This window comes from Acinonyx jubatus, chromosome E3 (genome assembly GCF_027475565.1).
Source record: "Acinonyx jubatus isolate Ajub_Pintada_27869175 chromosome E3, VMU_Ajub_asm_v1.0, whole genome shotgun sequence".
NCBI classification, from domain to species: Eukaryota; Metazoa; Chordata; class Mammalia; order Carnivora; family Felidae; genus Acinonyx; species Acinonyx jubatus.
In genome coordinates this window covers 38,929,920-38,957,837 of record NC_069398.1, presented here as the reverse complement: position 1 = coordinate 38,957,837, position 27,918 = coordinate 38,929,920, and the positions used below count along the sequence as shown (strand labels likewise).

At 53.1% G+C, this 27,918-nt stretch overlaps 2 protein-coding genes across 7 annotated transcripts; one reads left to right on the top strand and one right to left on the bottom strand.

Moving 5' to 3' along the window:
- Positions 1-1,806: 1,806 nt before the first annotated feature.
- Positions 1,807-16,800, bottom strand: ZNF205 (zinc finger protein 205). 6 transcript variants are annotated; one of them, XM_027043386.2, is made up of 10 exons: positions 16,536-16,800; positions 14,388-14,442; positions 13,304-13,441; positions 12,582-12,698; positions 10,961-11,069; positions 10,460-10,673; positions 10,076-10,167; positions 9,588-9,708; positions 7,950-8,045; positions 1,807-7,697 (listed from the first exon to the last, which is right to left on the bottom strand). In XM_027043386.2, exons 5-10 carry the CDS (start codon positions 10,991-10,993, stop codon positions 6,631-6,633), a joined length of 1,623 nt encoding a protein of 540 aa, XP_026899187.2. In that variant the 5' UTR covers positions 10,994-11,069; positions 12,582-12,698; positions 13,304-13,441; positions 14,388-14,442; positions 16,536-16,800; the 3' UTR covers positions 1,807-6,630. The 6 variants fall into 6 exon arrangements, with proteins under 6 accessions (XP_026899187.2, XP_026899186.2, XP_026899184.2 ...); XM_027043385.2 differs by lacking the exon at positions 12,582-12,698; XM_027043383.2 differs by lacking the exons at positions 10,961-11,069; positions 12,582-12,698 and having other exon boundaries at positions 16,536-16,799.
- Positions 16,801-17,396: 596 nt separating this feature from the next.
- LOC106978795 (uncharacterized) lies at positions 17,397-22,827 on the top strand. The gene is given in 3 exon segments (XM_053213296.1): positions 17,397-17,540; positions 22,180-22,537; positions 22,540-22,827. Coding segments are annotated over 3 exon segments (621 nt in total). The 3' UTR covers positions 22,659-22,827.
- Positions 22,828-27,918: the final 5,091 nt, after the last annotated feature.

Sequence of the window (27,918 nt, the reverse complement as noted above, 5' to 3'; positions counted from 1 at the left end):
TTCCATTTTTCCGTATGTGCAGATCGTTTATGCAAACACCCACCTTCCACTATTTGCTTGAACCATTTGCTGGAGAGCAAATGCCAAGCCTGCTCTGTGAAGGCTGCTAAAGTGGCTGCTGCTGCTGCTTTCTTCCCTCCCTCTACTGGCCCCGTGGAAAACTGCCCAGGGGAAAAAAAACTTGAAAGTCCCCTTTTCTAGGTGTGGATTTGGGATTTACAGTGTTCTTCCATCGCCCTCTATTGGCAAAGACTAGCATCAAGTTGACTAGCGAAGTAGAAAGGTCTGCAGGCTGTAGTATCGCAGCGGGTGACAAAATGTGTGTGTTGGGGGCTGAGAAACAAAAAACTGGCACATGTACCGTATATATTATCGGGCATTGCTGGCAGATGACAAGTCATTTGTATACGATTACATTGAAATTAATCACCCAGTAGCACTTCTTTTTCTTTCTAATTTTAGTTTATTTTTCCAGCTAGGAAGTATAATCTATAAGTAATGAAAAAGTCAACATTCTCTTTCCAGAAAATTTATATTCATTTCCGGAATTTATAGTCATCATTTTCTCAGTCTTAGTCCAGAACCCTCGAAACAGTGTCAAAAATTGAGGACAGGGGCGCCTGGGTGGCTTAGTCGGTTGAGCGGCGGACTTCGGCTCAGGTCACGATCTCGCGATCCATGAGTTCGAGCCCCGCGTTGGGCTCTGTGCTGACAGCTTGGAGCCTGGAGCCTGTTTCGGATTCTGTGTCTCCCTCTCTCTGACCCTCCCTCGTTCATGCTCGGTCTCTCTCTGTCTCAAAAATAAATAAACGTTTAAAAAAATTAAAAAAAAATTGAGGACAGTAGGCATCATTGTCTTGGTTAATAAACAGTTTTGTGATTTATAACTGTCCATTGTTTGTCTCTGATATATATTCATGCTCATACTAAGGAGCATCTATTCTCATTTGCAGCAGAAAAGCTACTAGCTGTTCCCCAATATCTGTTTTGTCCCTCTATAGTAAGAATTTGGGGGGCACCTGGGGGGCTCGGTTAACCCTCTGGCTTCAGTTCAGGTCATGATCTCACGGTTTGTTGAGTTCAAGCCCGTGTCAGGCTCTGAGCTGAGCCTGCCTCCAATTCTACCGCTCTCTGTGTCCCTCCCCCGCTCACGCTCTGTTGCAATCTCAAAAATGAATGTTAGAAAAAAATTAAACAATTTTTCAATGGGCACATGGCCGTTCAGAATAAGGAGTATACCTTCCCAGCCTCCCCTGCAGCTAAGTATGGCCATGTACTTAAACTGAAGGCAAGGAGATGTGAGAAGACATGATTTTTTATGTATCTTGTTCGAAAGGGATGGGTCATGTCTTCCTATTTTCTTTTCCCCAGCTGCTAGCAGAAATTTGGACCTAAAGGCACGGGCCATGCCAATGAAAGTAACCCCCAGAGGTATCAAAGCAATAAGATGGAAAGTGTCTGGATTCCCGACGACTGTGGAATGCACCAAACTAGCCCTAGATTTATACCCAAGCAGTGATGTGAGAAAGAAATAGATATGGCGTTTAAGCCATTATTGCCTACTGAGAGTTTTTTTTTTCATTAAAAATAGATGATAAAGGAGCACCTGGGTGGCTCAGTCAGCTGTGTCTGACTTCGGCTAAAGTCTTGATCTCTCAAGTTGAAGCCCTGCGACGGGCCCTATGCTGACAGCTCGGAGCCTAGAGCCTGCTTCAGATTGTGTGTCTCCCTCTCTTTCTGCCCCCCCCCCCCCCACGCACACACACAAACACCTCTCTCAAAAATAAACACACACCAAAAAAAATGTTAAAGAGATACAAATAAAAATATTTATTTTTATTATTTCCCCTATAGGATACTGGCTATTCAGAATTTCCATGTCTTCCTGCCTCAATTTTGACAGTTTTTAAAGTTTCTCTAGGAAATCATTCCTTTCATCTGCAATTTGTACATGGTATTCCCATTTGATAAAAAATGTTTAAATTAGCATGTATTGGGGCACCTGGGTGCCTCAGACAGTTAAGTGTCTGCCTCCAGTTCAGGTCACGATCTCACGGCTGGTGGTTTCGAGCCTGGCATCAGGTTCTCTGCTATCGGTGCACAACCCACTTCGGATCCTGTCTCCCTCCCTCTCTGCCCCACCCCCACTTGCCTGCTGTCTTTCAAAAACATACATAAAAACATTTAAACATGAGCATGTATGGTTCAATGCTACTCCTTGTTTTGGGATGGTGAGAGGAGACTTTACTGGCGGCGAGATGAGACTCCTTGTTTTGGGATGGTGAGATGAGGGCCTGGGTCCGTGCTGGCTCTGCAGGCTAGGGCCGCCACACTTGTCCTGACGTAGGCTGCCTACCTCCAGCCCACCTGCGCATGTTATCGTGAGAAATACACTTACATCTTGGTTAAGATCCTGCTCTTTTGGATCCGTTATTCGTAGTTGAACTGAATCCTAACTGATTCACTACCTCCTAAGAGTGTGAAAGGATTAAGTAAGTAAGAGAATATATATGTAAGACCACTTAGCCCAGCACTAACTTTTAACACACAAGAAGTGCTCAGTAAAGAGTGGTTTAGTCCCAGGGAGTTCAGCATCGCCAGGAACCTGTCACCTGGGCATGCCCACAGGAGGGTGGGGTACTTAAGAGGGTGCAGGATTTAGGCCCTCCAGGCCTTTTTTCCATTTTCTCCTTAAGATTTGAGCCAAACTTGTTCTGGTCAGTGGCCTGTGGGGACTGTAGTACTAATCTTCATGACTAGTCCATAACTTTGTTAGTTGAGAAGAGAAAAACAGGTGCTCTAGGAGGTGACAGAGGTGCAGGCCACAGAGTGCTGTCTTTACAACCCAGGCAAGGGATCGTGTCTGACCACATGCCACAGGACGGCCAGAGGAGGAAGGGTGAACGATCCTCATAACCTCCTTTCTCCACCCTCTGCCACACGCCAAGGAGAAACTTCAGACCACAGTCCTGGGCACTGTCACCTTCTAGCCTCCCCTCCTGCAGTCATCTCCTACCTTCCCTCCCAAGAGAGGTGTCATTTCAGTCTCTTCCTGGTGGCCGGGCCTTTATTCATTCTGTTTCCTGTGCATGAAGTTCTGCCCCCAAATCCTAGTAAAATGGCTTCTCGTCTTTTCCAAGTCTCAGTTTAAAACTTCCCTCCTTGAAGAGGCCCTTTCTGACAATCCGTTCCTAATATTGTTTCACCCGTTCCTTTCTTTCTGATATTTGTCACTACTTGAAATTAATGTTTGTGTCACTTATCTGCATGTCGGTCTCCCTCACTAGACCGGAACCCCGAGAGGGCAAAGATCTTTTCTGGCCTTTTCACCGCTTATGCCTCAACGTTTAGCAAAGAACGTGGAACACTCGCGTTCATTCCGTATCTGAAAAATGAATGAGTGAATGCAGCAAAGCCCCTATTTAACGTTTCCCCGCCCTTTACCTCCCTCCACACAGCACCCAGAGCCACCCCCACACCCCTCGCACTAGTCACCTCAGTCTCCCCGGCTCCCCCCGGAAGAGGACTGAGCTCTCCTTCCAGGCCGTTCCCGCCCCCGCGCCCGGCTCTCCCTGGCAGCACCGTCAGGCCCTGCTCCAAGGCTTGGAAGGTGCTAGAGCGCCGGCCGGCGGGAGGACCGCAGGCGGCCACCGAGCTCCAGTGCAGGGGTCGTAGGTGCCTGCTGGGTTCGGGGTCCCGGAGTCTCCAGCCAGCAACGAGACGAGAGGACTGAGGGCGCCAAGCCGGAAGTGGCTCTGGCCCAGGCCCTTAGCCCTCTGCCCACGTCCAGTCTAGGACCGCAGGAGGCTTTGCATCTCGGTAAGCCCAGGCCGGCTGTGAAGTCTCGCGGGTTGGCGAAGCCGGTAATCTAGCACCCGGTCGTTGGACCCTTCTGAGCCCGACGCGTGGCAGAGAAAAAAAGGGAAATTGTCAAAGCGGAGATTTCCGGCCATTACCTGGCAATCTTGCGGCCCGGGGAGTGGAAGGGCCGTGATTGGCCGGGTCCACCGGTGCCCGCCTCTTGCCCCGTCCAGACGTCTGATTGGCTAAGGGCAAGGGTGGGGGCGGGACATTCCGGAACCCATCCTCCTTGCTGTGAGGGCGCCCAGTGAGCTTGTCCCGCTTACGAGACCTTCGCACGCGTCCCGCCTCCCTACCCCGCGGAGTCACCCCAGCAAGGGAAGAAATGCCCCCAGACCGAGCTGGGCCCTGAGCCCCTTCGACCGGACTGGGCCTTGCCTTCGGGCCGCACAGGAAGAGGGTGGGGAGCCCACACGGAATATTTCCCGCCTCCGCCCTCGCCCTTCTTTTGACCGCGCAGGCGCAGGTAAACGGTGAGCACCCAGGTGGGGCTCTCCCGAGCCGAACCGAGCAGCTGGGCGGTCAGGGGTGAGCAGAAGCCAGAAGGAAACAGGCCACATCCGAGCGGATACCCAGAGACACGAAGGCCCTTCCCTGGCGTCCCCCCGCCTGGCCAGCTGCCTCTCCCCCACCAAATCACGAACACCCTTCGGCCTGACATTCTAGGCCCTTCCAAGATACCTCACCTGCCTCTGCCATCTTAGTTGCTCTTGTCAAATATCTAAATTGCCAAGTTCCACTCTTAAAATGTTCCCGACAGCTTTGTCCCAGAATGGTGGACCTCTGGATGGGTCTCTAGGGAGAAGTGGACTGAGACCCACGGAGCCCTTGGTATCATGACCCTCCACATGGTGCTATGAAAAGGGGAAACAGTTTCTCCTGGAGAGCGTGGCGTCGGAGTCCCTCAGAGGCCAGAGTGAAGTCTTTAAATGAGCCTCTGGCTCACTCAACAGATCTGAGTGTTTCAAGTCCTGGCACACTGGTCATGAAGCCCCTGGAAGCAAATAAATAACCACTGTGCTAAGCTTGCACCAAGTGACCCACACTCTCAATAGCGTTGTAGTAAGTGTCTTTCCTGCCTCTCTGTCTTTCATCAGAAAACTCGTTCCTGGGAGCAGCAAGTCTGCTTTATGGGTACAAGTCCCCCTTGCCCCTTACACTGAGCCAAGCTGAGAAATCCCATTTCTGAGTGACCAGATCCCTGAAGACAAGCTGAACGGAGAAACAGCTTTCCTTGTCCCCTTTTCAAGAAAGAGCCATCTAACTCAACCAGTCCCGTAGCAACCCAACCCTAGATCCCACGGAGACCTCCCAGACACAACCAAGTTCTGCCTGGGCCTCCGCTAGTCAGCAGCTTTCTGGCATGCCGCTGATTACCCACCTCCCACCCCACTTGCCATCTCCAGCTGGGTTCAGCACCCCTGAAGGTCAAGTTTACAGTCTGTCTTACTCTTTTTAGACAGCCCTACCTGGTAACATGCATTAGACAGTCAGTAGTTGTCAGGGTGCATGGAAAGAGGAGTATTCTTTACACAACAAAATTCCTGGACCTGAACCCCAGCTCCCAGCTCACTGGTTGTTGGCTAAGTTACTGGATTTCTCTCTCAGCCTCAGTTTCCTCATCTACAGAACTGGGATGGAATCCACTGCTCAGAGTTATGGAGCGTAGAAGCGACATACATACACGGCACTTGGTCTCACACCTGGCAGGCAGCCGCTTAACTGGCAGCGTTTACTATTCTCAGTCCAGTCTCCTGTCCAAACTCCCCTAGAGCTTGATCCATGGAAGCAGGTGGAGCCTCAACAGCCTCCCTCAAGCAGATGTCCTCAAGGTCAGTTGATGACAGAAGTGAATGTTATCTTGGGAGCCGAGCTGCAAATCTTGGATAATAAGCGGCTGAGCCCATTCCTCCCCAGGGGGGGGAAAAATAAAGAATGGGAAACAGAAGCTACAAAGGTCAAAAACCAGAAGGCCAAGAGTAAAAGACCCAGGCAGAGGCAGATAGGGCAAATTATAAAAGACATGTACGAAGAGGCCAAGGAGGTGAAAAGTAGCAGAGGGAGCTGGCGGCAGCCTTTGAAGGCACCAGGAGGGCCAGTGGTCCCTGTTAAGGGAGGAATCCTCACTGGATTGCGGCTGGGCCCCAGTGGAAGCAGATGGAAAATGTTCAATCACAAAAAGGCTTCCGGTGCCTGAGACAGGAGACAGAGCACCAGACAAGGAACAGGAGCTTCTATGCTGGCTCAGCCCTGCTCCAGCTCCCAAAGAGAAGAGCCAGGGGAGGGTCCAGGGCTCAGCAGTCAATGTGCCCAGGACAAGAGTGATGGCAGCAGGAGCAGACCTCCCTGGCAGGGGGACCCACAGTCTCAGAAGTGGCTGGTTGGCTTCAGGTTTCTGTGCCCAGAAGCCTTTGCTTGTAGACTTAGGGTCCTGATGCTTTGGAATGGCCCCAAGCCAGGTCAAGGCTGGGGACGGGAGTACCCAAGCCCCACAACCAGGATTTCAGGGACGCCTCAGCCACGTTGGCGCCAACGTGGCTGACCCGGGAACCCCGGGAGTCGGCGTCACCACCGGGGCCCCACGAGACAGAGCATAGGCGGTGGCTGGAACTCCAAGGCCTTTAATTCGCAGCTAGCGTGCCTGCGCCTCGCCCCAGCTCCTCCCCACGGTCATGCCCCGCCCCCATGCCAGCACCTCCCTCTCCCTGCCCACACCCCCTCTCACGCAGCCCCCGCGTCTCCCCCACGGCCACCCCCCCACCCCGCCTCCTAAGTGGGAGCCGGCGGGGGTGCCGCCAGGGCCCCCGCCGCCCCCAGCATCAGCACGGCCAGGGCCTTGGGCCCCGTGGTGTGGATCTTCTCGTGCCGGTGCAGGTTGGAGCGGCGGCTGAAGCTCTTGCCACACAGCGGGCAGGAGTAGGGCCGGACGCCGCGGTGGGTGCGCTGGTGGGCGGTGAGGTGCGAGCTGTGGCTGAAGCTCTTGCCGCAGTCGAGGCAGTGGTAGGGCTTCTCGCCCGTGTGCGTGCGGTTGTGCGCGATGAGGTTGGAGCGCTGGCTGAAGCACTTGCCGCACTCGGGGCACGGGTAGGGCTTGACCCCGGTGTGCGTGCGCTGGTGGGTGACCAGGGCCGAGCTCTGCGTGAAGCACTTGCCGCAGATGGGGCACTTGTGGGGCTTGGCGCCCGTGTGGGTGCCCTGGTGGGTGACCAGGTCCGAGCGGCGGGTGAAGCGCTTGGCGCAGCGGTCGCACACGTAGGGCTTCTCGCCTGTGTGGATGCGCTGGTGCTGGATGAGCGTCGAGTGGTGGCTGAAGCTCTTCCAGCAGGACGGGCAGGTGTAGGGCTTCTCGCCCGTGTGGATGATCTGGTGCTGGATGAGGTGCGAGCTGCGGCCGAAGCGCTTGCCGCAGTCCGTGCAGGCGTAGGGCTTCTCGCCCGTGTGCGTGCGCCGGTGTGTCACCAGGTGCGAGTGCCAGCTGAAGCCCTTGCCGCACTGCTCGCACGTGTACGTCTTCTTGCCCGCGTCCCCGTCGGGGGCCAGGCCCTCCTCGCTGCCCTCGGGGGTGGCCGTCCGCCCCTCTCTGGGTTTCTCTGGGAGGCGGCCCTCCGGGGCTTTCGCCAGGCTGGCATCGGGCGGGGCCGGTTTCGCCGGCCTCCCGTCTGGGGGGCCCGGCTGCGCATCGTCTCTGGCTGCCCCTGAGCTCTGGCCGCTGGCCACCTGCTGCCCGCGCGGCAGGCCGTTCGCCTGCGCTCTCCCCACCCTGCTTCGGAAGGACTTCGAGTCCCGGAGGGCTGCCGGGGACGGGGCCGGCTCCTCCTTCCCCACCTCAATGGCTCCTGGAGAAAGAGGGTTTCCGGCAAGAGAGAGACTTTGGTGAGGGACCCAGCGGGACTCTGGAGATGGAGGTAAGAGCAGGGATCCTGGAAGTAAAAGCCACCCCCTGGAGAAGACGGGGAGCTGAAGGCCCTCCCCTGGAAGGGCTGTGTGCCTGAACCCCAGGGGAAACGGAGAGTCCAGGCTGAAGAGGGGCGCCTGGGAGTGACAGCAGTGACCCCACCGCCCCGCCCACCTGCCACCCCTGCACGCACCTGTCTTCTCCTCATCTCCCATCTGCCGGCAGGAGCTCGAGGCCTCACCCTTGCCCTGTCCTTGGGAGGCCCAGAAAGGTCTGCTGAAGGGAAACCCTGGCCAAAAAGAGACAAGAGATGCTGCGCTCAGTCACCAGGCGGCACAGCAAGGGACACCCCCTCCCCACCCCCACCTGCCAAGGACACAGCTCTGCACACGTGGGGTAAAACTAAGCGAGTTCAAACATCACTTGGGGTCAGGTGTCCACCTGTCTCTAGGAAGCAGGTTCTGGGGTAACTGCCAGACACACTCCCCTCAGGGCTGAGCTGGGCCCCATCTAGTATCCCTGAACGAGCGCCAGGAGTAACGGGAGAGGGGGTGTGTGAGGCCAGCTGCCCACGACCCCCTTATGGCACACAGGCCCCCAGCAGCGGCCCGGCAATGTTTCCCGCTCCTGCACCTTCCCAGACCGTGAGCAGAAAGGGCTCCCGGGGGAGGGGCGGTGGGGGACAGGAAGCCAAGTGGGAGGGCCTGGGCGAGGAGGCCGGCTGTGGTGACCACCCAGAAGTCAGGGACCAAAGGCGAACTGGCCAAGTCTCCTGGGGCATGAGCCTGGGGATTCTGGTCAAGTCAGTAAGAGAGCGGAGGAGCCCAGCCTCCACGCCCTGACCCCAGCCCTGCACCAGGGAAGGAATGCGTTGGACCAACCAGTGGGTAGGGCATCCGTTAGGCTTGCCATGGGCTGCAAATGGGTGCTGGGTTCCCTGTGATCTCCCAGGACTTGCCTGGACCTGCCGGTCTGTGCCCCGGGCATGGTTAACAGTGGGTGGTGAGCAAGCCTGAGATAATTAAAGGACTGACCTGCCCAGACCCGGAGGCCCACCATCAGAGTCAAGGGGGGATTCCCAAGCCCCCAGCTCCACTGGACTGGCCAGTGTGCAACTGACGTGTACTGACAGACAGACAGACAGACTGGATGAATGAAAGAATGAATGACAGTCAATGAACGGGTGCTCTGGGTTTTCCATCCGACCTCGTAGAATTCTGCCAAGAAAACCAGAGTCTGAAAAAAGTGCTGGGACTTTACTTACCGTGAGAAAAATGTCCTCTCCAAGAGGACAGGCCCCTCGGGGTGGATGTGAGACAGCAAGGGGTCTGGGGGCCTGGAGAGAGGAGCTGACCGTGACTCGCCCCACCCCCCGGCCAGCAGCTCCCGATGCGGAGCCCAGACACCGGTGTCCACGCAGACACCTCTCACACGGGGCTCGGAGGGGCAGGAAGCTGGAGCGGAGCGAGCACTTCCGAAGAGCCAGGAGCAGAACCCCCAGGTCAGTCCTTCCCCGCCCCCCCCCCCCCCCCCCCCCGCAGAGCCGCTAGCCAGATGGGGCTACCTCAATTCAAGTTTGCGCTGATTAAAGTGAAATAAATAAATAAATAAATAAAAAGTAGCTCCAGCCACATTTCTCGTGCTGAGCGGCCACATCTGGCCCGAGGGCTCGTGGCTACCACGTCAGCACAGCTGGAGCGCACGTCCTTCACCAGGAAGGTGCCGTGGAACGGCGCGGTCCAGAGGAGCGGCGAGAAGGACTTCGTGCCCTGGAAGGGGAGGAGGAGGTAAGGGTGGGAGGGCCCCACCTCGGGCACGACCCGGCCCTTACCCAAGGACAGCCCGTTCCTCTTCTGCAGGACGTCCCTGTAGAAGTTCTGCTGCGCGTGGTCCAGCCGCCCCCACTCCTCCCGGGAGAGGTACAGGGCCACGTCCTCGAAGGTCACTGGCATCTGCAACAACACAAAACGCCCACTCTCCAGGACACGCCAGGACCCCCCGGAGGGGCACCATGGCTCCAAGAGGAAGGCGACCCGGCTCCCGACCCACTGCCCCGAGTGAGCCCCGCTCTCGCGTCTGCTGGTGAAGCAGGACGGCCGCCCGAGGGTGGCTTCGCGGGGGCAAGCACGAGGCGGCTGTGTACAACCCAGGAGACAGAAACAAGCGTCCCTTTCGGGCGCCGCAGCCGAAGCTCGGGGTCTCCACGTACACTCCCCTGCAGCCCCCACCCTCCGCTGGCGCTCGCATCCAGGGGACGATGTGGTTCCTCCACATCCCTCTGCTGTTCCTCCAGCCCTGGACTTGGACGGGGACACTCACCTGGGACCAGGCGGTGAGGAGCGCCGCAGCCATCTGCCGGTCTCTGGTCCTCCCCTCACGAGAGAGCACAGGGATCTGGGGGGAGGGGAGGGCTGAGAGAGGACAGAGGTGCTCAGGGCGGCCGCCTCGCCCCGCCTACCAGGGACACCCCCCGCGGCCTCAAACTGCACCCCGACCTGACCCAGGAAGAGGGTCAGTAGCCTCTGTGCAGAGGCTCCGAGGCTGTGCGGGAGAGGCGTGTCGGGGGCAGGTGCGCACACGTGCAGGCCTCTCCGTGGCAGGAGAGCTCGTGCCCTCCCCGCCTCTGCACCAGACTCCACCTCTCCCCACAGCTGCCACCGAGAAGGGGCCCCTCTCCGCGCCCCTCTCCATCCCTTTCCTCACCTCCTCCGGGCAGGAAAAGAGCTTTGTCCTTAGAGCCCTGGCTTAGGGACACCCAGCCCTGCTCTCCTCGGGCCCCGGCCCCCTGCGATGCCCCCTCAGGCTGTGGCTCTTCCGGCTCCGTCTTGATGTGGGGAGACTCCTGAGCAGCTCCCAAAGGCACCGTCTCCTCTGACTCAGAAAGCATTTCTTGACGAGGATGCCCATGACCTGGAACCTAGGAATGACAGCCCCCATCAGCACCTGGGCAGAGAATGGGAGACACAGCCGAGCCCCACACCCGAGGGGCCTGGCAGCGGCCGACACCCAGGTGGCCAAACACACCCGAATGCAACTCACTGCTGGCCTTGCTTCCTTCTCCCGGCCCTGGGGCCGCGCACGTGCCTGGTTCGCCCCCACAAGGCCGGGACAGCACGGGAAGGAAGGGAGGCTCGAGGCCGGGCCAGGGGCGGGCTGGCCAGGTGCCCACAGAGCAAGTGTCTCCTCCCCGTTCCAGCCTCGTACCTCCCACAGCAGTGTGGACGGTTCCTCTTTCATGTTAGAGGACACCAAGTGCGGTGGGCTGAATGGTGTCCCCCGAATTTCACGTCTGCCTGGAACCTCACAATGTGACCTTATTTGGAAAAAAAAAGGTCTCTGCTGATGTAATCAGTAAAGGATCTTGAGATGAAATCATTCTGCATTTAGACTGGGCCCTAGATCCAACGACCAGTGTCCTTAGAACGAATTCTAGTTGTTTTATGCCATCCAGACATAGGAAACGAACACACCCAGGCTCAGAGATCGACCATGGCCCAAGATTGCAGAGCCTGTGAATTCTCAGCCAGCACTTGAACTCCGAGTGTATCTGATTCACAAGTCAGCCCCAGGGCCACCATTTCCTGAATGTGACAGGGAGGTATCATGTGGCCCTGGGCCATTTCCAGCCTGACTCAATTCGGTCACGGAAGCTGGAGTTTTTTTAGTTTGGAGAAACAAGTCCAAGGGTACCTCTAACTGTGCCGAGGCCTGTGCCCACCTTCGTCTGACAGAAGGAGACCTCCTCCCGGCTCACCCCTGCAGCACCACCCACCGCAGCTCGTCCAGGGTTCTCCAGGGTCCTCCTAACTCGTCCCTTCTTCACATCAACCTCGGGTGGGAAGGTCAGGCAACCGGGGCTTGATCCAGACCAGCCCCTCGCTCGCCGCTCAACCCTGAGTGGTACCGCCTTCCCACAAACCTCAAGAGCTTTGGGAAAGTCACTTCCTTTGCATTGTGGGGGGCTCCTGGTGAGGCCTCATCATCACCCACAGCACAGGGACTGGCCAGGCTTCTGCTGAGAACTCAGACTTCTCTCTGCACACCGCCCCCACGTCTGTGTATATCAGAGCCCCAAAGGGAAGACCCTCAGGCCAGGAGTTGGAGGGCCTGGGAGCCACACGAGCCAGGCAGCCTCCAAAACTCAGCTACTCTGCCTCACGCACAGATCCCCTGTGAGAAAGAGCTGCCTACTCTGGAACATTCTGGATAAACACAGAGCGGTGCCAGAAATAATTACTATAACTGTACTGTGCGAGTTGACAGAATCCAGCAGGAGAGAATGTCAGGGGCGTGCGAGGCCCAGTGGGTGTTACAAAGGCATCGTGGAAACGAAAGCACACAGTGTTGACACGTCTTTGTACCTTCTGTATGAAAGTGCGAGACGTAACGCAGATGGTCCCTGACTCTCAACGGCTCAGCCTAACAAGCTTTCGACTTTATGATGGTACAGAAGCGGCACACATTGGGTAGAAACCACACTTCGAAGTCTGAATTTGCCCCTTTCCCTGGGCTAAGCGATGTGTACCACGGTCCTCGCTCAGGACGCCAGGCGGCCGGAGACATGGCTTCCGGTCAGCCGCGTGGTCACGAGCGTAAATGACCACAAACCGGTGGCCATTCTGTCTTCCTCCTTCAGCACGGTGTTCAGTACATCACGTGAGATACTCAGCCCTAAATTACGAGATCGGCTTTGGGTTAGGCGGTTTTACCCAATGTAGGCTGCTCTGAGTGTTCTGAGCACGTTTAAGGTAGGTGAGATTAGGCTCTGATGCTCAGTAGAGCATGTATCAAATGTATTTTCCACTTAATAATATTTTCAGCTTACAGCGGGTTTATCAGGATGTAAGCCCATGGTGAGCTGAGGGAGATCTGCTCTTGATTTGTGCTTGTCCTTACACCTGCTCGTTGAGGCGATCTGTTTCTCTGATCTAGGTTCTGGTTGCTGTGGGTGTTGTTATTGCATATGTTACAATAACGATCTGGATGAGACAGGTGGCAACAGCAGGCAGGCACAGGGTATACATTTTATGGACGACACACCTGGTTCCCAGAAGCCAGGGGACTTGCCCAAGGTCACACACCTGGCTGCAGCTGACTCATATTCCTTTGATTCCAAGCTCAGGGGCCCAGGTCCTCCCGCAGGGTGTAATTACACACATGGGCAACAGGTACAGGAAGGAGACAAGGTGCTCAGACCCAGGGAGAGAGGAGATGGGGTGCTAGGCAGGAGGGAGCAGAGGGTAAACCGGGGCTCCCCCACGTGCGCTGGGCACAACCTCACCAGTAGGACCCCCACGCAGGCTCCCCGCTATTTCATGTAGCCTTTGGCCGACAGACTCCCGAACTCAGCAGGCAGAGCCGAGCAGCTCTCTGGCTGTCAATTCCCAGTGGAAGAACTTTCTCGTCATAGCACCAACTCCTCCCATCACCCCCATCCGCCCCAGTGAGTCTAAGTCTTCCACTGGCGTAGACACCCTACCTTGAAAACCCCCTCCTGCTCCAATCCCTTCCAGGGCATGCATCCCTCGCCCAGCGCCCCGTCCATACCTCTCGGGCTCTCTCCTTGTCCTGGGTAGCCTGGGCGGCTCTGCCGTCTGCAGACATTTCTATCTCGGAGGTAGAAAGCACAGCTCCGTCGTTTCTCCTTCTTATTGGCCAAGCCCCCTCCAGCTTCTGGCCAGGAGCCTACCAGAGCAGAAATGTAAGTCAGCCATCGTCTCCTGGACACCTCCAAAGCACCCTGGAAATCCCCACGCAAGCCCAGACCCACGCTTGGTCCCAATCAGAAATAAAGCCTCCCCAGATGCCCTCCGGTGACCTCATTCTCTCTGGTGTTGTTTGGTCCCTCACTTGACAGAATGCTGTTTTGTATCATCCCCTTTGTCGCTGAAGCCAGAACTCTGCATCTCAGAGCAACCAGTTAGGGAAAGCCAGAGCTGACTCGGCATCTGGATCTCCTGTCATCAGGAGCCGAAAGGTCTGCAGAGACCGTACAAAACAGGTGCTGGGTGTGACCCCACCCATCACAGCCGGCTCAGCTGAGGAATCTGGGCCCCCCTGTCTCCCAGACGCAGGGCGCACACAGCCTGCGCTCAGCCTGACTCCGCCGCCTGGGATCCAGAAATTGAGCTGCCCGGTCTCAGCAGCCCTCCCTGCAGCGGTAACCACCCGACGGGGACAAGAGTCCATCCTGTTCACGGGCCTGGATGGCCCACGTCCTTCCCCTTCCCGAACCTGGGTCCGGGCCCCCTTCTCTCCCCACCAGCCTGAAGCCTTCCACCTTTGACCCCGTCCCCTCCCACCAGCTGGCCACCCGCGTGGATCTCGGGATCCAGGCGCCCTCCCCAGCGCCCCTCTCACCGAAGTGGAGGCGGAGGGGGCACCTCGGGCGCTGGGGGCCCCCTCCCCCGGGAAGGGAGACTCCACAGCCTACACTGGGCCGGGGAGCCGGGTGGAGACTGGGATTAGGGACAACAGGAAGTCCCTCCCATATCCCGTTCCCCACGCAGCTGCAGTCCTACAGGGTTCCCAGCTTCGAGCGTTCCGGGGCTGGGGTCCGGAGCTGGGCTGCACCTGCGCTAGGCAGGGACCTGAGTCCTAGATCTGCACTGCCAGCTGACGATCGCTTTACCTGGTACGTTCTTGTGCTACCAGTAGAGCAGGATGCGGAGATGGGAAAACAAATTCTGTGGAAGGACCAGATATTTGACGTTTCAAAGAAGGCACTGCGGCTGTCCTCACAGGAGTGAGGGCACTTTTCTGGTAGAGGGGCACGATGGTCATTCACAACACACAGGGCCTCTGAAGGTCTTATGGTCTCACACGGTCCTGGATTTCACGTAAGGCGCCCAGGCTGGTGAGCAGGTCAGGTCGTCTGGGCTCTCCCCAAGACTGGCACGGAGGTCTCTCTCCCTCAGAGCAAACTTAGGAAATAGATAGGCCCAGGAACTCTCCTCTCCACCACCCCCCACCCCATGCCCCACAGCTTGAAAAGATGTGGGACCAATCTGATTTTTCTAGATCTGCTCTCCCCCAGCTCCCTCTCAAGGCTAGGGAGAGCAGGGGTAAAAGGGTCTGACCCAGCTATATTGACAGGGGCCCGGACTGCATACCCCACCACTTAGTCTCTGTTTTCCATTTGGACCTGAGAACTAAGGCTCCCAAAATGGAGGACAGAGACTGCGCTTCGCTTTCTAGGGTGAAGAACCCATCTCTCCTCTGAGCAGGGCACATGGGTCAGAGGAAAGGAGTGGGGCCAGCTCTGGGGTCAGATTCCAGGAAACATTTCCATGCCCGTGGCCTGCGGCCATCAGAGTCCTCTGAGACGCGTCCTTTCATCCAGGACCAGGCACAACTGGCCCCTGTACCAGCCTATAGGCGTGCTGTGGGCTCACAGGGGTTTAATTTCCTTAATACTTTGTTTCTAACATTTAAAAATGAGTAAAGTTCTCATAAAACTGGTTTTCTTGAAAACAAGCCGATCATTGGGCAACCCTGGACTCGTATTCCCCACCTTCAGGGCCTGCTCTCATGTGGCTGCATTTCATCTACACTTGCCTCCCGCAGCATTTTGAATTTGCAACCCTGCTTTTGGAGTTACATGTGTTTTAGGACTCTGATCTATTCTACTGTCTCTCCGATGAACAAAACATGTTACCCCTGGGGTTTGTCTCTGGTCATTATTCCCAGGCATCTTAATCTTCACGGTAAAGAGGGATGTACGCAGTTGTAGCAAAAGTCGGGAGTATTTTCAAGCCCCAGTCGGCTAAGCGTCTAACTTTGGCTCAGGTCATGATCTCGCAGTTTAGTTTGTGAGATAGAGCCCCGCCCTGGGCTATCCGCTGTCAGAGCGGAGCCTGCTTGGGATTCCCTCTCCCTCTCTTTCTGACCCTCCCCTTCTCGCACGAACATGCATTCTCTCTCTCTCTCCAAAATAAATAAACTTAAAAAAATTACTATTTTCAAGCCAGCGAGCTATAAACTGGAAAGTGACAGGGGGCTGTGGAAAAGATGAACTATTCATTCTGTGTTTCTCCATCAACAAGGAGCATGACAAGCATCTGGAGTAAGGGAATTCACTCCTGAGGCCATGTCAGTGGCAGTTCCAAGAGTGCACTGAGTCCCAAAAATGTGGCTACGTCTTGACTCTTGGGCAAATGTTTCTCTACCAGACAAAAGGGGCCACTTCAAGGACTCTGGGGAAGCCGAGCGGTTTGGATCCTACCACGGGATCACCTAAACTGGACCAAATGAAGTCTCAACATTTATTTAACGGTTCGGAAAATATTTATTGAGCACCTACTATATGACAGACATTAGCCCCTTCTTGGACGGGAGAGGAGACGCTTCCACAGTCTAGGCTCTAGGACTGAGCAGGTCTAGGGGGAAGCAAATGTCATATTTGCTGTGTGGGAATTGAAGTCCCTAAAAGACTTCAGAAAAGCACCACGGAAAGGTGAGTCAATAAGCAAAGCAGAGATCAAAACTCTAAATGCCTCCAGGAAGCAGGCAGGACAGCATATGACGAGTGGCTTGGATGGAAGATGGCAGTCAGAGCCTCAAGAAATCATATTGTATTCAAAGGGGGCAGTTGGGGGCTCAGCATTGCCAAAGCTTAAAGACTTTTTAAGAGAAGCCGAAAAAGAATTAGATTTCTATGTGAAATGTCCCAACTTTTAAATGTTTATGACTAAAATAAAAAATTTAAGAACTCTGTACAACCCCAGCAGAAAACACCTGCTGTCCAGCTCACAGGGCACCAGTCTAGAGATGTACTCACCTCAGAAGCCTGTCACAAGGATAACTACCATGGATGAAGTGCTTATCTGAGCTTCAGACAGGGAGAACACTCAAGGAAGGCCAACTCCAATGACTGGCGGCTTCACTGACCTTATGAAGAAGTCACCTTCAGCAAATAAATCATGATCGACCTTCAAAGATTGGCCTGAGAACTGACTCAGGTCTTACAAAAGCACTCAGAATAATAAAAACTAGAAAAAGAAATCATCTGAAGTAAGAAGAAAAACGTTTCCTTAAAGGAAAAAAAAAAAAAAAAGCTTGTACTAATTAAGGCTGAAAAGCCAGGCTGGAGACAGGGTAATGGCGAGATCAAGCCTTAGGAAGGAGAGAAGATGGGGGGGGGGGGGGGGGGGGGAATAAAGGAACGTGAGAAAGGCCAAGAAAAACAGGAATCATCGAGTAAACAACACAGCAAATGTTACCCATTGAATAAGAAGAAAAGGAAAGCAGATAGGTGGGGCCCCAGGAGTAAAGATATTTTAAAGAAGAAAATAACGAAGAACCCCCAGAGCCACTAAGAGCAGGGCGTGGGCGCTCACGCGGCCAGCGGCCCTCTCACCCCCGGAGGGGCGGCGGCACGCCCGTGACCCCGTCCCTGGACGCAAGGCGGCCTCACAGGCACGCGTCCCAACCAGCTGGAGGCCCAGGAGCCCCGCAGTCTGCGGAACACTGACGCCGGGAGCCCGTCGCCGAGGCAACGACGCCGCCCCGCCCACGCGCCCACGGGACACACCTTTGATTGGCTGGTTCCCGGTGGCTCCTCCCATCCTGCTCCCCAGGGCTCCGCCCCGTCGCCTTACCTGCGCGCTCCCGTCCGCGCCCCCGAGGGACTGGCCTGCCGATGGGGGGAGGGTCACCCTGGTGCCGCCTGCCCCTGGCCGGTGTGCCCGCATTTCCCGTCCGGCTGCCCCATCCCAACTTCCGGTTTCCCGGCTCTCTGGCGGCGCCCGCCTCTGGGCACCGTGCGAGGGGACAGCCGGCGCGGGTGAGGACCGCAGGGTGGACACACACTGCGGGGCGGGACACATACGGCGTCCCCTGTAGGGAAACTGAGGCTGTCTGCGCGCAGGCCCTTGCTGCTGACCCGCTCCCTCTGTGTGACACATAGCTCATTAAATATAAAAACACAAAGAAAACATGCAGCGCATTAGCACCAAACAACCATTCACCAAAGGAGGGGAAGCAGATTTCATTCGGTAACTGCTGGCAGCAGGGAAAGAGCTGAGCTCCCTCTGACTTGTGCAGAGGTGACCGGGGTTTCAAAGGGAGACCGAGGGAGGGGAGAACAGGGCTCACTAGAGTCAGAGAAGTGAACGGTCACAAAGAGCAGGCCAGCGTGGGTGCGACTAGGCCAGGCGTGTCCGCTGGCAGGTATGGAAGTCAGGAGACTGGTATTTACAGCCCTTCGTCCTATGGCAGTTCCCCCCCCCCCCCCTCACTTCCCAGCCCTCAGACTCCCTCCTCTGCGTGCCACGTGGTCCCTGCTCAGAATCTTTTACATTCTTTTTACTTCACTTTGTACGAATAAAATGTAGAGCTTCCATTTGTTTTTACTTTATCTCATCCTTTTAAAAATTCAATTTTTGTGAATGCTTTATTTATTTAAATTTCAAATCCAACTTAGTGAACATAGAGTGTAATAACGATTTCAGGAACAGACTTTAGTGATTCATCACTTACATGTAACACCCAGTTCTTATCCCAACACGTGTCCTCCTAATGCCCCTCACCCATCCAGCCCATCCCCCCACCCAACACCCCGCCAGCAACCCTCAGTTTGCTCTCTGTATTTAAGAGCCTCTTCTGCTTTATGTCCCTCTGTTTTTATCTTATTTTTGCTTCCCTTCCCTTATGTTCTTCTGTTTTGTATCTTAAATTCCACCTATGAGTGAAATCACGTATTTGTCTTTCTCTGACTCATTCCGCTTAGCATAATACACTCTAGCTCCATCCATATTGTTGCAAATGGCAAGATTTCATTCTTTTTGATTGCCGAGTAATATTCCTTTGGATATATACACCACATCTTCTTTATCCATTCATCAGTCCATGGACATTTGAGCTCTTTCCATACTTTGGCTATTGTCGATAGTGCTGCTGTAAACATTGGGGTCCATGTACTCCTCCGAATAAGCACTCCTGTATCCTTTGGATAAATACCTAGTAGTACAATTGCTGGGTCATAGGGTAGTTCTATTTTTCATTTTTTGAGGAGCCTCCATACTGTTTTTCAGAGTGGCTGCACCAGTTTGCATTCCCACCAGCAGTACAAAACGGGTCCTCTTTCTCCACATCCTTGCCAACGTCTGTTGTTGCCTAAGTTATTCATTTTAGCCATCTGACAGGTGTGACGTCGAATCTCATTATGGTTTTGATTTGTATTTCCCAGATGATGAGCGATGTTGAGCATTTTTTCGTGTCTCTTGGCCATCTGGATGTCTTCTTTGCAAAAGTGTCTATTCATGTCTTTTGCCCATTTCTTCACTGGGTTATTTGGTTTTTTGGGTATTGAGTTGGATAATTTCTTTACAGATTTTGGATACTAACCCTTTATCTGATATGTCGTTTGCAAATCTCGTCTCCCATTCTGTCGGTTGCCATTGAGTTTTGCTGATTGTTTCCTTCACTGTGCAGAAGCCTTTTTATCTTGATGAGGTCCCAATGGTTCACTTTTGCTTTTGTTTCCCTTGCCTCCGGAGACGTGTTGAGTAAGAAGTTGCTGCAGCCGAGGTCAAAGAGATTGTTGCCTGTTTTCTCCTCTAAGATTTTGATGGCTTCCTGTCTTATGTTTAGGTCTTTCATCCATTTCGAGTTTATTTTTGTGTATGGTGTAAGGAAGTGGTCCAGGTTCATTCTTCTGCATGTTGCTGTCCAGTTATCCCAACACCATTTGCTGAAGAGACTTTCTTTATTCCATTGGATATTCTGTCTGCTCTGTCAAAGATTAGTTGGCTATACATTTGTGGGTCCATTTCTGGGTTCTCTATTCTGTTCCATTGATCTGTGTGTCTGTGTTTGTGCCACTACCGTACTGTCTTGATGATTACAGTTTTGTCATACAGTTTGAAGTCCAGAATTGTGATGCCTCCAGCTTTGGTTTTCCTTTTCAGGATTGCTTTGGCTATTTGGGGTCTTTTCTGGTTCCATAAAATTTTAGGATTATTTGTTCTAGCTCTGTGAAGCATGCTGGTGTTATTTTGATAGGGATTGCTTGTGAATGCTTTATAATGTAGGGGGGAAAATCAGCTAATGATAAGAATCAGGGCCCTTGGAAAAATGGCTGGTCCTAGCACCAGAGCAAGAAATACACAAGATGAATCTATAGATGGTGGGAGGGGAAACCGGACAGGCTCTCTAGAAGTGGCAGAATATTCTAAAGCTGAAATCTACATATGCTGTGACAGAGCGATTCACTCCTGGGTGGAACCCAGCAGTAACTCACATTTATGGTCACCAGAGACATGTAACTCCAAACCAAAACCCACCAACTGTCTAGCCACAGTAGGATGAACAAATAATGCACCAGGAAATACCGTTCAGGGAAAAAGCAAAACATGGATTGAGTCTCCCACTGTGGAGTAAGGCCAGATGAAGAATTCCTTGGGGCACCTGGCTGGCTCAGTTGGTAGAGACAATGTTGTAGGGTCAATGCAACTCTTGATCTGAAGGTTGTGAGTTCGAGCCACATGTTGGGTGTAGAAATTGCTGAAAAATAAAATCTTAAAAGAAAAAACTTCTTATTGTGTGACTTCATTTACATGAAGTTCAAAACCAGACCAGACAAACCTGCTGTGGTGGGAAGTCAAGATGATGATTATGGGGGAGGGAAGTGGCCAGGAGGGCTGCAATGCGAGGGCTGTTTTCACCTGATGCAAACTCATGACACTCTACATTTTTGGTTTGGGTACATTTCTGTATGTTACACCTAAAATTTTTCTTTAAAATAAAAAAAAACAAAAACAAAAAACGGGAAAATGGGTGCCTGGCTGGCTCAGTCAGTGGAACATGCAGCTCTTGATCTTGAGGTTGTGAGTTCAAGCCCCAGGGTGGGTGTGGAGATTACTTAAAAACAAAATTATAAATAGGGGCACATGGGTGGCTCAGTTGGCTGAATATCCAACTTCGGCTCAGGTCATGATCTCGTGGTTCATGAGTTCAAGCCCCACACTGGGCTCACTCCTGTCAGCGCACAGCCTGCTTCAGAGCCTCTGTCCTCCTCCCTTTCTGCCCCTCCCCGACTCAATATAAATAAGCATTAAAAAATTAAAAAATAAAATCAGGGCACCTGGGTGCCCTGAGCCACCTGGGTGGCTCAGTCGGTTGAGCATCTATCTCTTGATTTCCACTCAGGTCATGATCTCGCAATTCCTGGGTTCAAGACCACACTGGGCTCTGTGCTGACAGTGTAAAGCCTTCTTGGGATGCTCTTTCTCCCTCTCTCTCTGCCCCTCCCCTGCTCGAGTCAGCTATCAAAATAAATAAATGAACCTAAAAAAAATGTAAATGAGGGGCGCCTGGGTGGCTCAGTCAGTTAAGCATCCGACTTCACCTCAGGTCATGATCTCCCTGCTGCCCCCCTCCCCCCCACCGACCCTGCTCCCAACCCAGTTTGTGAGTTCGAGCCCCGTGTCAGGCTCTGTGCTGACAGCTCGGAGCCTGGAGCCTGCTTTGGATCCTGTGTCTCCCTCCCTCTCTCTGCCCCTTCCTCCACTCATGCTCTGTCTCTCTCTGTAAAAAATAAATATATGTTAAAAAAAAAAGTAAATGAAGTGAAACCAGTTAGGCCATTGCTATGGTCCAGGCAAGTGACAATGGAGGCTTGGACTCAGATGACAGCAGCAGAAGTAAAGAAATGGGCACATTTGGAAAACATATGGAACTCGGCGACGGATGAGATGTAGGATGAGGTAACTCAAGGGGATCCGGGATAAACCCCAATTCCTGGCTCGCGTGACCGAACGGACTGTACTACATTTACCGAAACAGAGAATACCAGAAACAGAGATCTGATGTGAAAGACGCATCGGATCCACATTTAGTGAGGACACAGCGGAGCATGACAACAAAGCCACTGTCGTGGAGCGTGCGTTTCAGTGGCCGTGTGTGTTTGGCTTTGAAAATGAAGACTTTGAGGGCATTTATGAGACACCCAAAGAGTTGAGAAATAAAATATAAATACAAGGATATTGGCATTGAGAATGGTTATTGAGGCCATAGTGGCTACGAAACCAAAAAGGGAGGTATATTAGTTATTTATTGCTGTGCAACAAATGATCCCCAAACGTGTGACACCCCTCCCTCCTTCTGGATTCGGTTTCTTAGAAGTGAATCACTAAATCCAGCCCCCCCCCCCACACACACACAGGCAGTGGATTACACAGGGGTGGGTCAGAGCAGACCCAAGGTCACCGGAGGCCCCCAGGCCGGAGCCGTGCAGAGTGCCAATATTTAATGCTCGGGCAAAGAAAGCGAAGCTGGTGAAGAAGGCTGAGAGGAGACAATGGGAGAAACAGGGAAAACAGAAGATAGAGGATAGGTAAAAAGGAAGGAAGACAGAAGATCAAATCCACTGAGCGGTCAACTGGGAACCAGTGACCCGCTGAGACACGCTGTGTGGCTGACAGTCCCGTGCGGGGACAGACAAGAGCCAAGCAGACAGAAAGCAGCAAGTGAATCACAGTCTGTGGCAGGTGCTGGGACGGGAGCAGAGCGCGCTGGGAGGGGACACTTTAACAAGGGTGGTTTCCACGAGGAGACGGCCGTTGAAGATTGAAGAGGAGGTCTTTGCTGAGGGTCACACTGAGCTGCGAGGTGCTTCGGGGGTGTCTTTAGGACTCAGCACCACGGCAGAAGACATCAAGACCAAAGTCAAGAACGACCAGACCGCCCCTTGTGACAGCCGCTTCCCCAACCAGAGCCAGACCCGGAACTCCTGGCAAAACTACCTAGACTTCCACCGCTGTGAGAAGGCGATGACTGCTAAAGGGGTGAGGTCTCCGTGTGCGAATGGTACCGGCGTGTGTACAAGTCCCTCTGCCCCATGTCCTGGGTGGCAGCCTGGGACGACCGCCAGGCGGAAGGCACGTTTCCCGGGAAGATCTGAACTGGCTCCCCGCAGCTCTCGTCTGTATTCCATCCTTCTCCTAGGGCAGTGAAGAGGGGACCTGGGTACATGGTGATCCCCACCCTGGGATCCTGAAGCATGGCTTAACTAATCATAAATACTCATTGGAAAAGTTAAAAAAAAAAAAAAAGAAAGAAAAAGATTGAAGAGAAGCGGACAAAGGCCGAGGGTGAGAGCCTCCTTTCCAGGCCAGCATGGCGAGGTGGGATCGAGCTGGTGTGTCCAGAAACAGAAAGGCAAAGGAAAAGAGGGCAGAGGATGTGACCATGGTAAGAAGAGGTTTTAACAGCCATCTTTCCCTGAGCTGGAGAAGGATTTCTCCCCTTTGCCCTGAATTATTCTAACTGGAGGAATCCTACAGAAATAGAAAATACAGGAAAACGTGTCTTTCTTCTGCAAGCTCTCTCTGTCTCTTTTTAATGGTTATTTATTTAGTTTTGAGAGAGAGCAAGCGAGTGGGGGAAGGGCAGAGAGAGCAGGAAATAGGATACCAAGCAGGTTCTGTGCGGTCAGCGCAGAGCCCGACATGGGGCTCGAACCCACAAACCGTGAGATCATGACCTGAGTGAGAAGCAGATGCTCAACCAACTGAGACACCCAGGCGCCCCTGAAATCTCTTAAAAGATGAGAGAGGAAGGTTCCATCAGTCAGGTGCTCTTACTGGCCTGGCTGATACGAGACCTGAAGTCTTTTTCACATTTAATAAGAAAAGTTGTACACCTGAAACTGATTATAACACTGTGTGTTAACTATGTTGGAATTAAAATTTAAAAACGTAGTTAAAAAATAATTATTAGCGGCATCTGGGTGGCTCAGTCGGCTGAGCCTCTGACTTCAGCTCAGGTCTCATTAGCTATCTACCTCCAATTAAGTGGTTGAGCACCTTCATAATTCAGAGGCTTGCATGCGCGCTGTCAGCGTGGTTCAAGTTGTAATGAAGCATCGCCCTGCTTCTTGCCTTGGGTTGACCTCTTGTAACTAACTCGCCCCCCATCGCCTCCCGCTCCGCCGTCTCAACACCTCGCTTCCTGCTATCATTCTCTTGCCATACTCTTGTGCTCCTTTCTCTCATCGCACACTGTCTCTACAAAATAAAAATATTAATTTTTAAAATATAACTTTGGTGTCGGTGAACTTTAAACAAATTCCCAACATGGTAAACAACCGTAGAATAGTTTCTTGTGTGCTATTTCTAGAAGTTAGTATTTTATGTGATTATTGAAATAATACCCACGCAGAAAGTAGGTGAGATTTGTCATTATTAAATAATAGATTATCTCACTTCTTGAATGGTGCTTATTACTCTACTCTAAGTGGAAGAAGATAAATAATCAAATACATCAGCAATTTCACACACGAAGCAATGGTATTTCGTCTTATAACTGAGTGAGAATGTTGGGAGAAGGGTGTAGTGTAGAGCGGGAGACTTCACAAATGCACATTGTCAAATAAGCTCCTCGCTTTTTTCCTGCCAAAGAATAGTATACTTTGTAAGTTAAGTGATGAGGAGGTCCAGAGAGGAGATCCACAGTTTGGTGACTCCTGGCGCGTTGCTCACAGATCACGTGGTTAAGCACTCTCATGGTGGAAGGCTCACTTGTTTGTATACTCTCGGCAGCATGGGTCCTACTTGGGGTCAAAGGACAGTACCCGAACACAGGAGAGAAGGGTAAGTCTCAGAACATTTCAAACTCGCATCTAGTATACATGAATGAATTGAATTGTAATGAATGAAATATAGACATGAATGAATTAATGAGTGACCTAGACACGCTTCACGCCGATTGGGCCGCTCAGCAACAAAAATCAGGGATTGATTAGAGCCACAAGCCTCCTCCCATTCATGTCCTCGGTCCACCAGGTTAGAGAAATGAGAAGAGTTGGTCTGGTCGCAGCTCCCTCGTTACTGGACATATTATCTTCTCAGGAGAGGTAGCAGTCTGGTCGGAGCTCTGAGTCAGTTGCTAACAGCAGAAACCCGAGCTCTCCGGGTTGAGCACAAAGTTCCTCCAGGCATCCTGTAGCTCGTCGCCCTCGATCTTCAGCTTTAACGTCGTGAGGAACGTTCTAGCAGTTTCTCCCAATAAGATATTCCTATCATGATCAGGGCTTGGTTAGTCACTCCCAACATTCCGCAGGGCTCGATCACAGGCCACGCCCTCACGACGAAAGCTCACCAAGACAGCTCCAACGGTGGATATGCAGAGTGTCAGTCTCTTGGGGGACATGTCGGAAAGTCAGCGGTACGGTACGGGAGGGGTCTAACGATGATCTGGGTACTCTATTATTCCAAAATTTTTTCTGGTGGGGATGGCGTACTCTCTCGAGCGCACGGGGAGTTTGCTTTTTGCGGCACGCTGGCCTCGCACAGGAAGTGGAGTTTCTATGTCGCTGCGACCTGTGGTGGATATTCTCCGAACCTCAAATTCCTAGGGGAGGTGGGCTACTCTCTCGGTGGTGGAGCTCCCTCGCGGTCACTCTCTCCGCCCTCTCAGGAGTGGAGGTTTATGGGTCTCCACTCCGCTTCGGCTGTGGGGGTCGGAGATGTTTCTCCTCGACTTCGCTTTTTTCTGCTACACGGAGTAGTGGCGCTCAATCGAGTTCTGAGTGGATGCTTCCACTCGGCTCCTAGCACCACGGGGAGTGGAGTTGTTGTAGCTGGCTTCTCCATTCCACTGCTCGGTGGTTACTCCACCTGACCATTCATCTCCCACGGAGAGTGGAGCTCGCGGTCTGTGGGAAGTTCATCCTCTGGGACCACTCCCGCCTCTCAAAGGTAGGTGGATTTCCTAATTGTGACGTGTTTCTGTTGTGCTCAACTGTCCCGAGGTGGATTGGGGTCTTTTCTCTCACGTACTCACCTGTCTACACGATTAGGAGGTGGTCGCGGTCTGTGTGGAGCTCTCATGGTCCCCGGACCGAGGAGGTTTGAGTTTCTGTATGGCTCTTCGCTCCTCCTGGGGGATTTCGCGGTTACCAGACACTCTGCTCGGAGGTGGGCATCTTGCTCTCGCTGTGTTGGGGACTTACTGGGACTGGGCGCGTCTGCACACGTCTGCGTGCTGGTTGTGGGTGTGCTAAGGCAGGGGCCCGCTCCTCATCTATAGACACCCAATTTAGTCTGTTTGGAAAACACGATGCCAGCTTGGGAAACCAGTGGTGTAGGATGGACCGCGAGAGCACTGATAAAGGGAGAACAACACTTGTTCTGCAGAGGGAGCCTTGTACGTCCTCAGATAGTGGAGGCTCCACTAACTCGAGACTAGTGAATAAATTAATATAGGAACTTAAGTTTAAGATCCTCAAGGTGGCATTAGTTGAAAGCGTGCCAGGTACAGAACAACGCGCACTCTTGAGAACTGAGGAAATAGCCGCAAGAGCCGAGCTCAGAGGTACTGTGTCACCGGGTCTCCTCTCTAAAACCAGGGGCACCGCTGAGAGGTGTCGCACTACCAGCCGGGCTTCTGACACACGCAAGGTGTCCTCACTCGGAGTGGAAACACGCTTAAAACCCTTCCGGGCTGTCGCACCGCGGGGCCCAAGAGGCTACGCGACCCTCAAAAAGACCACAACGCTATTTAGAAGTCATAATGCAGTGTCTGGACTTGGGAAGAGGTCTGAGTTGGGCCCTTCGAAGCCAGTTGGTAGGAGGCTCACTTCCACTGTTGTCCCCGGCGAGAGGCATCAGCCTCTATGGCTTGTGGTTGTGGTCCGGCTCAAGTCCCTTGGAATTAAGAGTCAAGGCCACACACTCCCGGATCTGTCGCGCTTGGGAGAGGATCTATTGTTTGGTGTTGTGACTGGGCTTGTCGTGTGGTGTGTCCTATCACAATCGCGTGCCCTTAGTTCAGTGTTATTCTATATGCCGGGACTGCCTTGGCACACACAGGTGCGGTGATTGCACTTGCTGAAGTCAGGGCCTCTGGGTTCCTCTGCTGCATTACACCCAAAGTACCTGAGAACAGAACTGTGCCTCTTGGCCGACATCAAAGATGGCCACCTTGTCAAGAACGATTTGTGGTGATAGGAAGATGCTCCTCAGCAAGAGGCTCTCACGACACATAGGCATTTGTATACATATGGCATGCTCCACTTAGGGGCGTGCAGCTGCAGTGGCATCAGTCGTGTTGAAGGCTTCGAGGTCATGAATTTTCTCACGAGTGTGTTGTGGTTCCATGCCGCCTCAAGCGTTCCAGCTCTATGCTGTCAGTGCTAGAGCCTCTGTCTCTTACGGATTCTTCTGTTCCCTAACCTCCCCCTTATGTTTGCTCTCTCCTCACCCGACTCTCGTGCTCTCTTTGTCTCTCTCTGTCAGCTCTCAAAAAATAAAATTACGAACATTTTAAAAAGATGTTTTTATATATAGATGTTGAAATGGAGCTATGGTCATACCCTCATCAATTATTGTACAGGGTAGGGCAGAGACATACCCATCAAGAGGAAGAAACAGGATACTTTACGTCTCGCTCTGAGAAAGGGGGGACGTGTGAGTAATTACCTGAGAAGTGGGGAGTTAGACTGTCATGCATCATCTCACTCGTAGTGAACAAACCAGTTGGACTGCAGGATTAGCTCGCGCACTAATCTTCGATCGATTGGTCTGTCTCTTTGCGCTCGCCTCTCACCTCTTCGCTAATCCTCACACCCTACCACTCACATCTACTTAAAGCTGTCGAGATTAAGGGCGTTTTTACCTCTAGGATAAGGCTCACGCGCTCCTTTTATTACCTGGATTGGGACTCACAGAGCTGGAATACTTCTCCGTGTTTCAATTTACGGGAAAGCACTGCATTTTCCCAGATTTGGGCATGATACGGAAGGCTACGACTCTCCGGGCCCTGGGGTCCCTCTCAAAAGAACCTCAGTTAGCAGAAAAAAGAACCCGCCTCATCATCCACCATCTGGAGAGTGGGGACCTCCGTACGTGGTGAGTATGCTCAAAGGGAAAGCCTGGCGGTATAGAGAATGGCTGACTCCTAGGTACTCAGAACAAGGTGGTGTTTCTCTAGCCATGCTAAATGGTAGGAAATACCGAGGGACGCCTGCGCATTATTACATCTAAGGGACTCATCACATTGATCAAGCGAAGGGATGGGGGAGAGGGAAAGATACTTGGAATAAGAAAGAAAAGTTTCCTTTTGGCAAGGGAAGATTGGTGAGCTCGCTCGACTATTAGCCCTGGGAAGGAAACCCTTAGTGCCAAGGCTCCTCTCAGTCTCTGGGTGCTCGCTCACTTTCT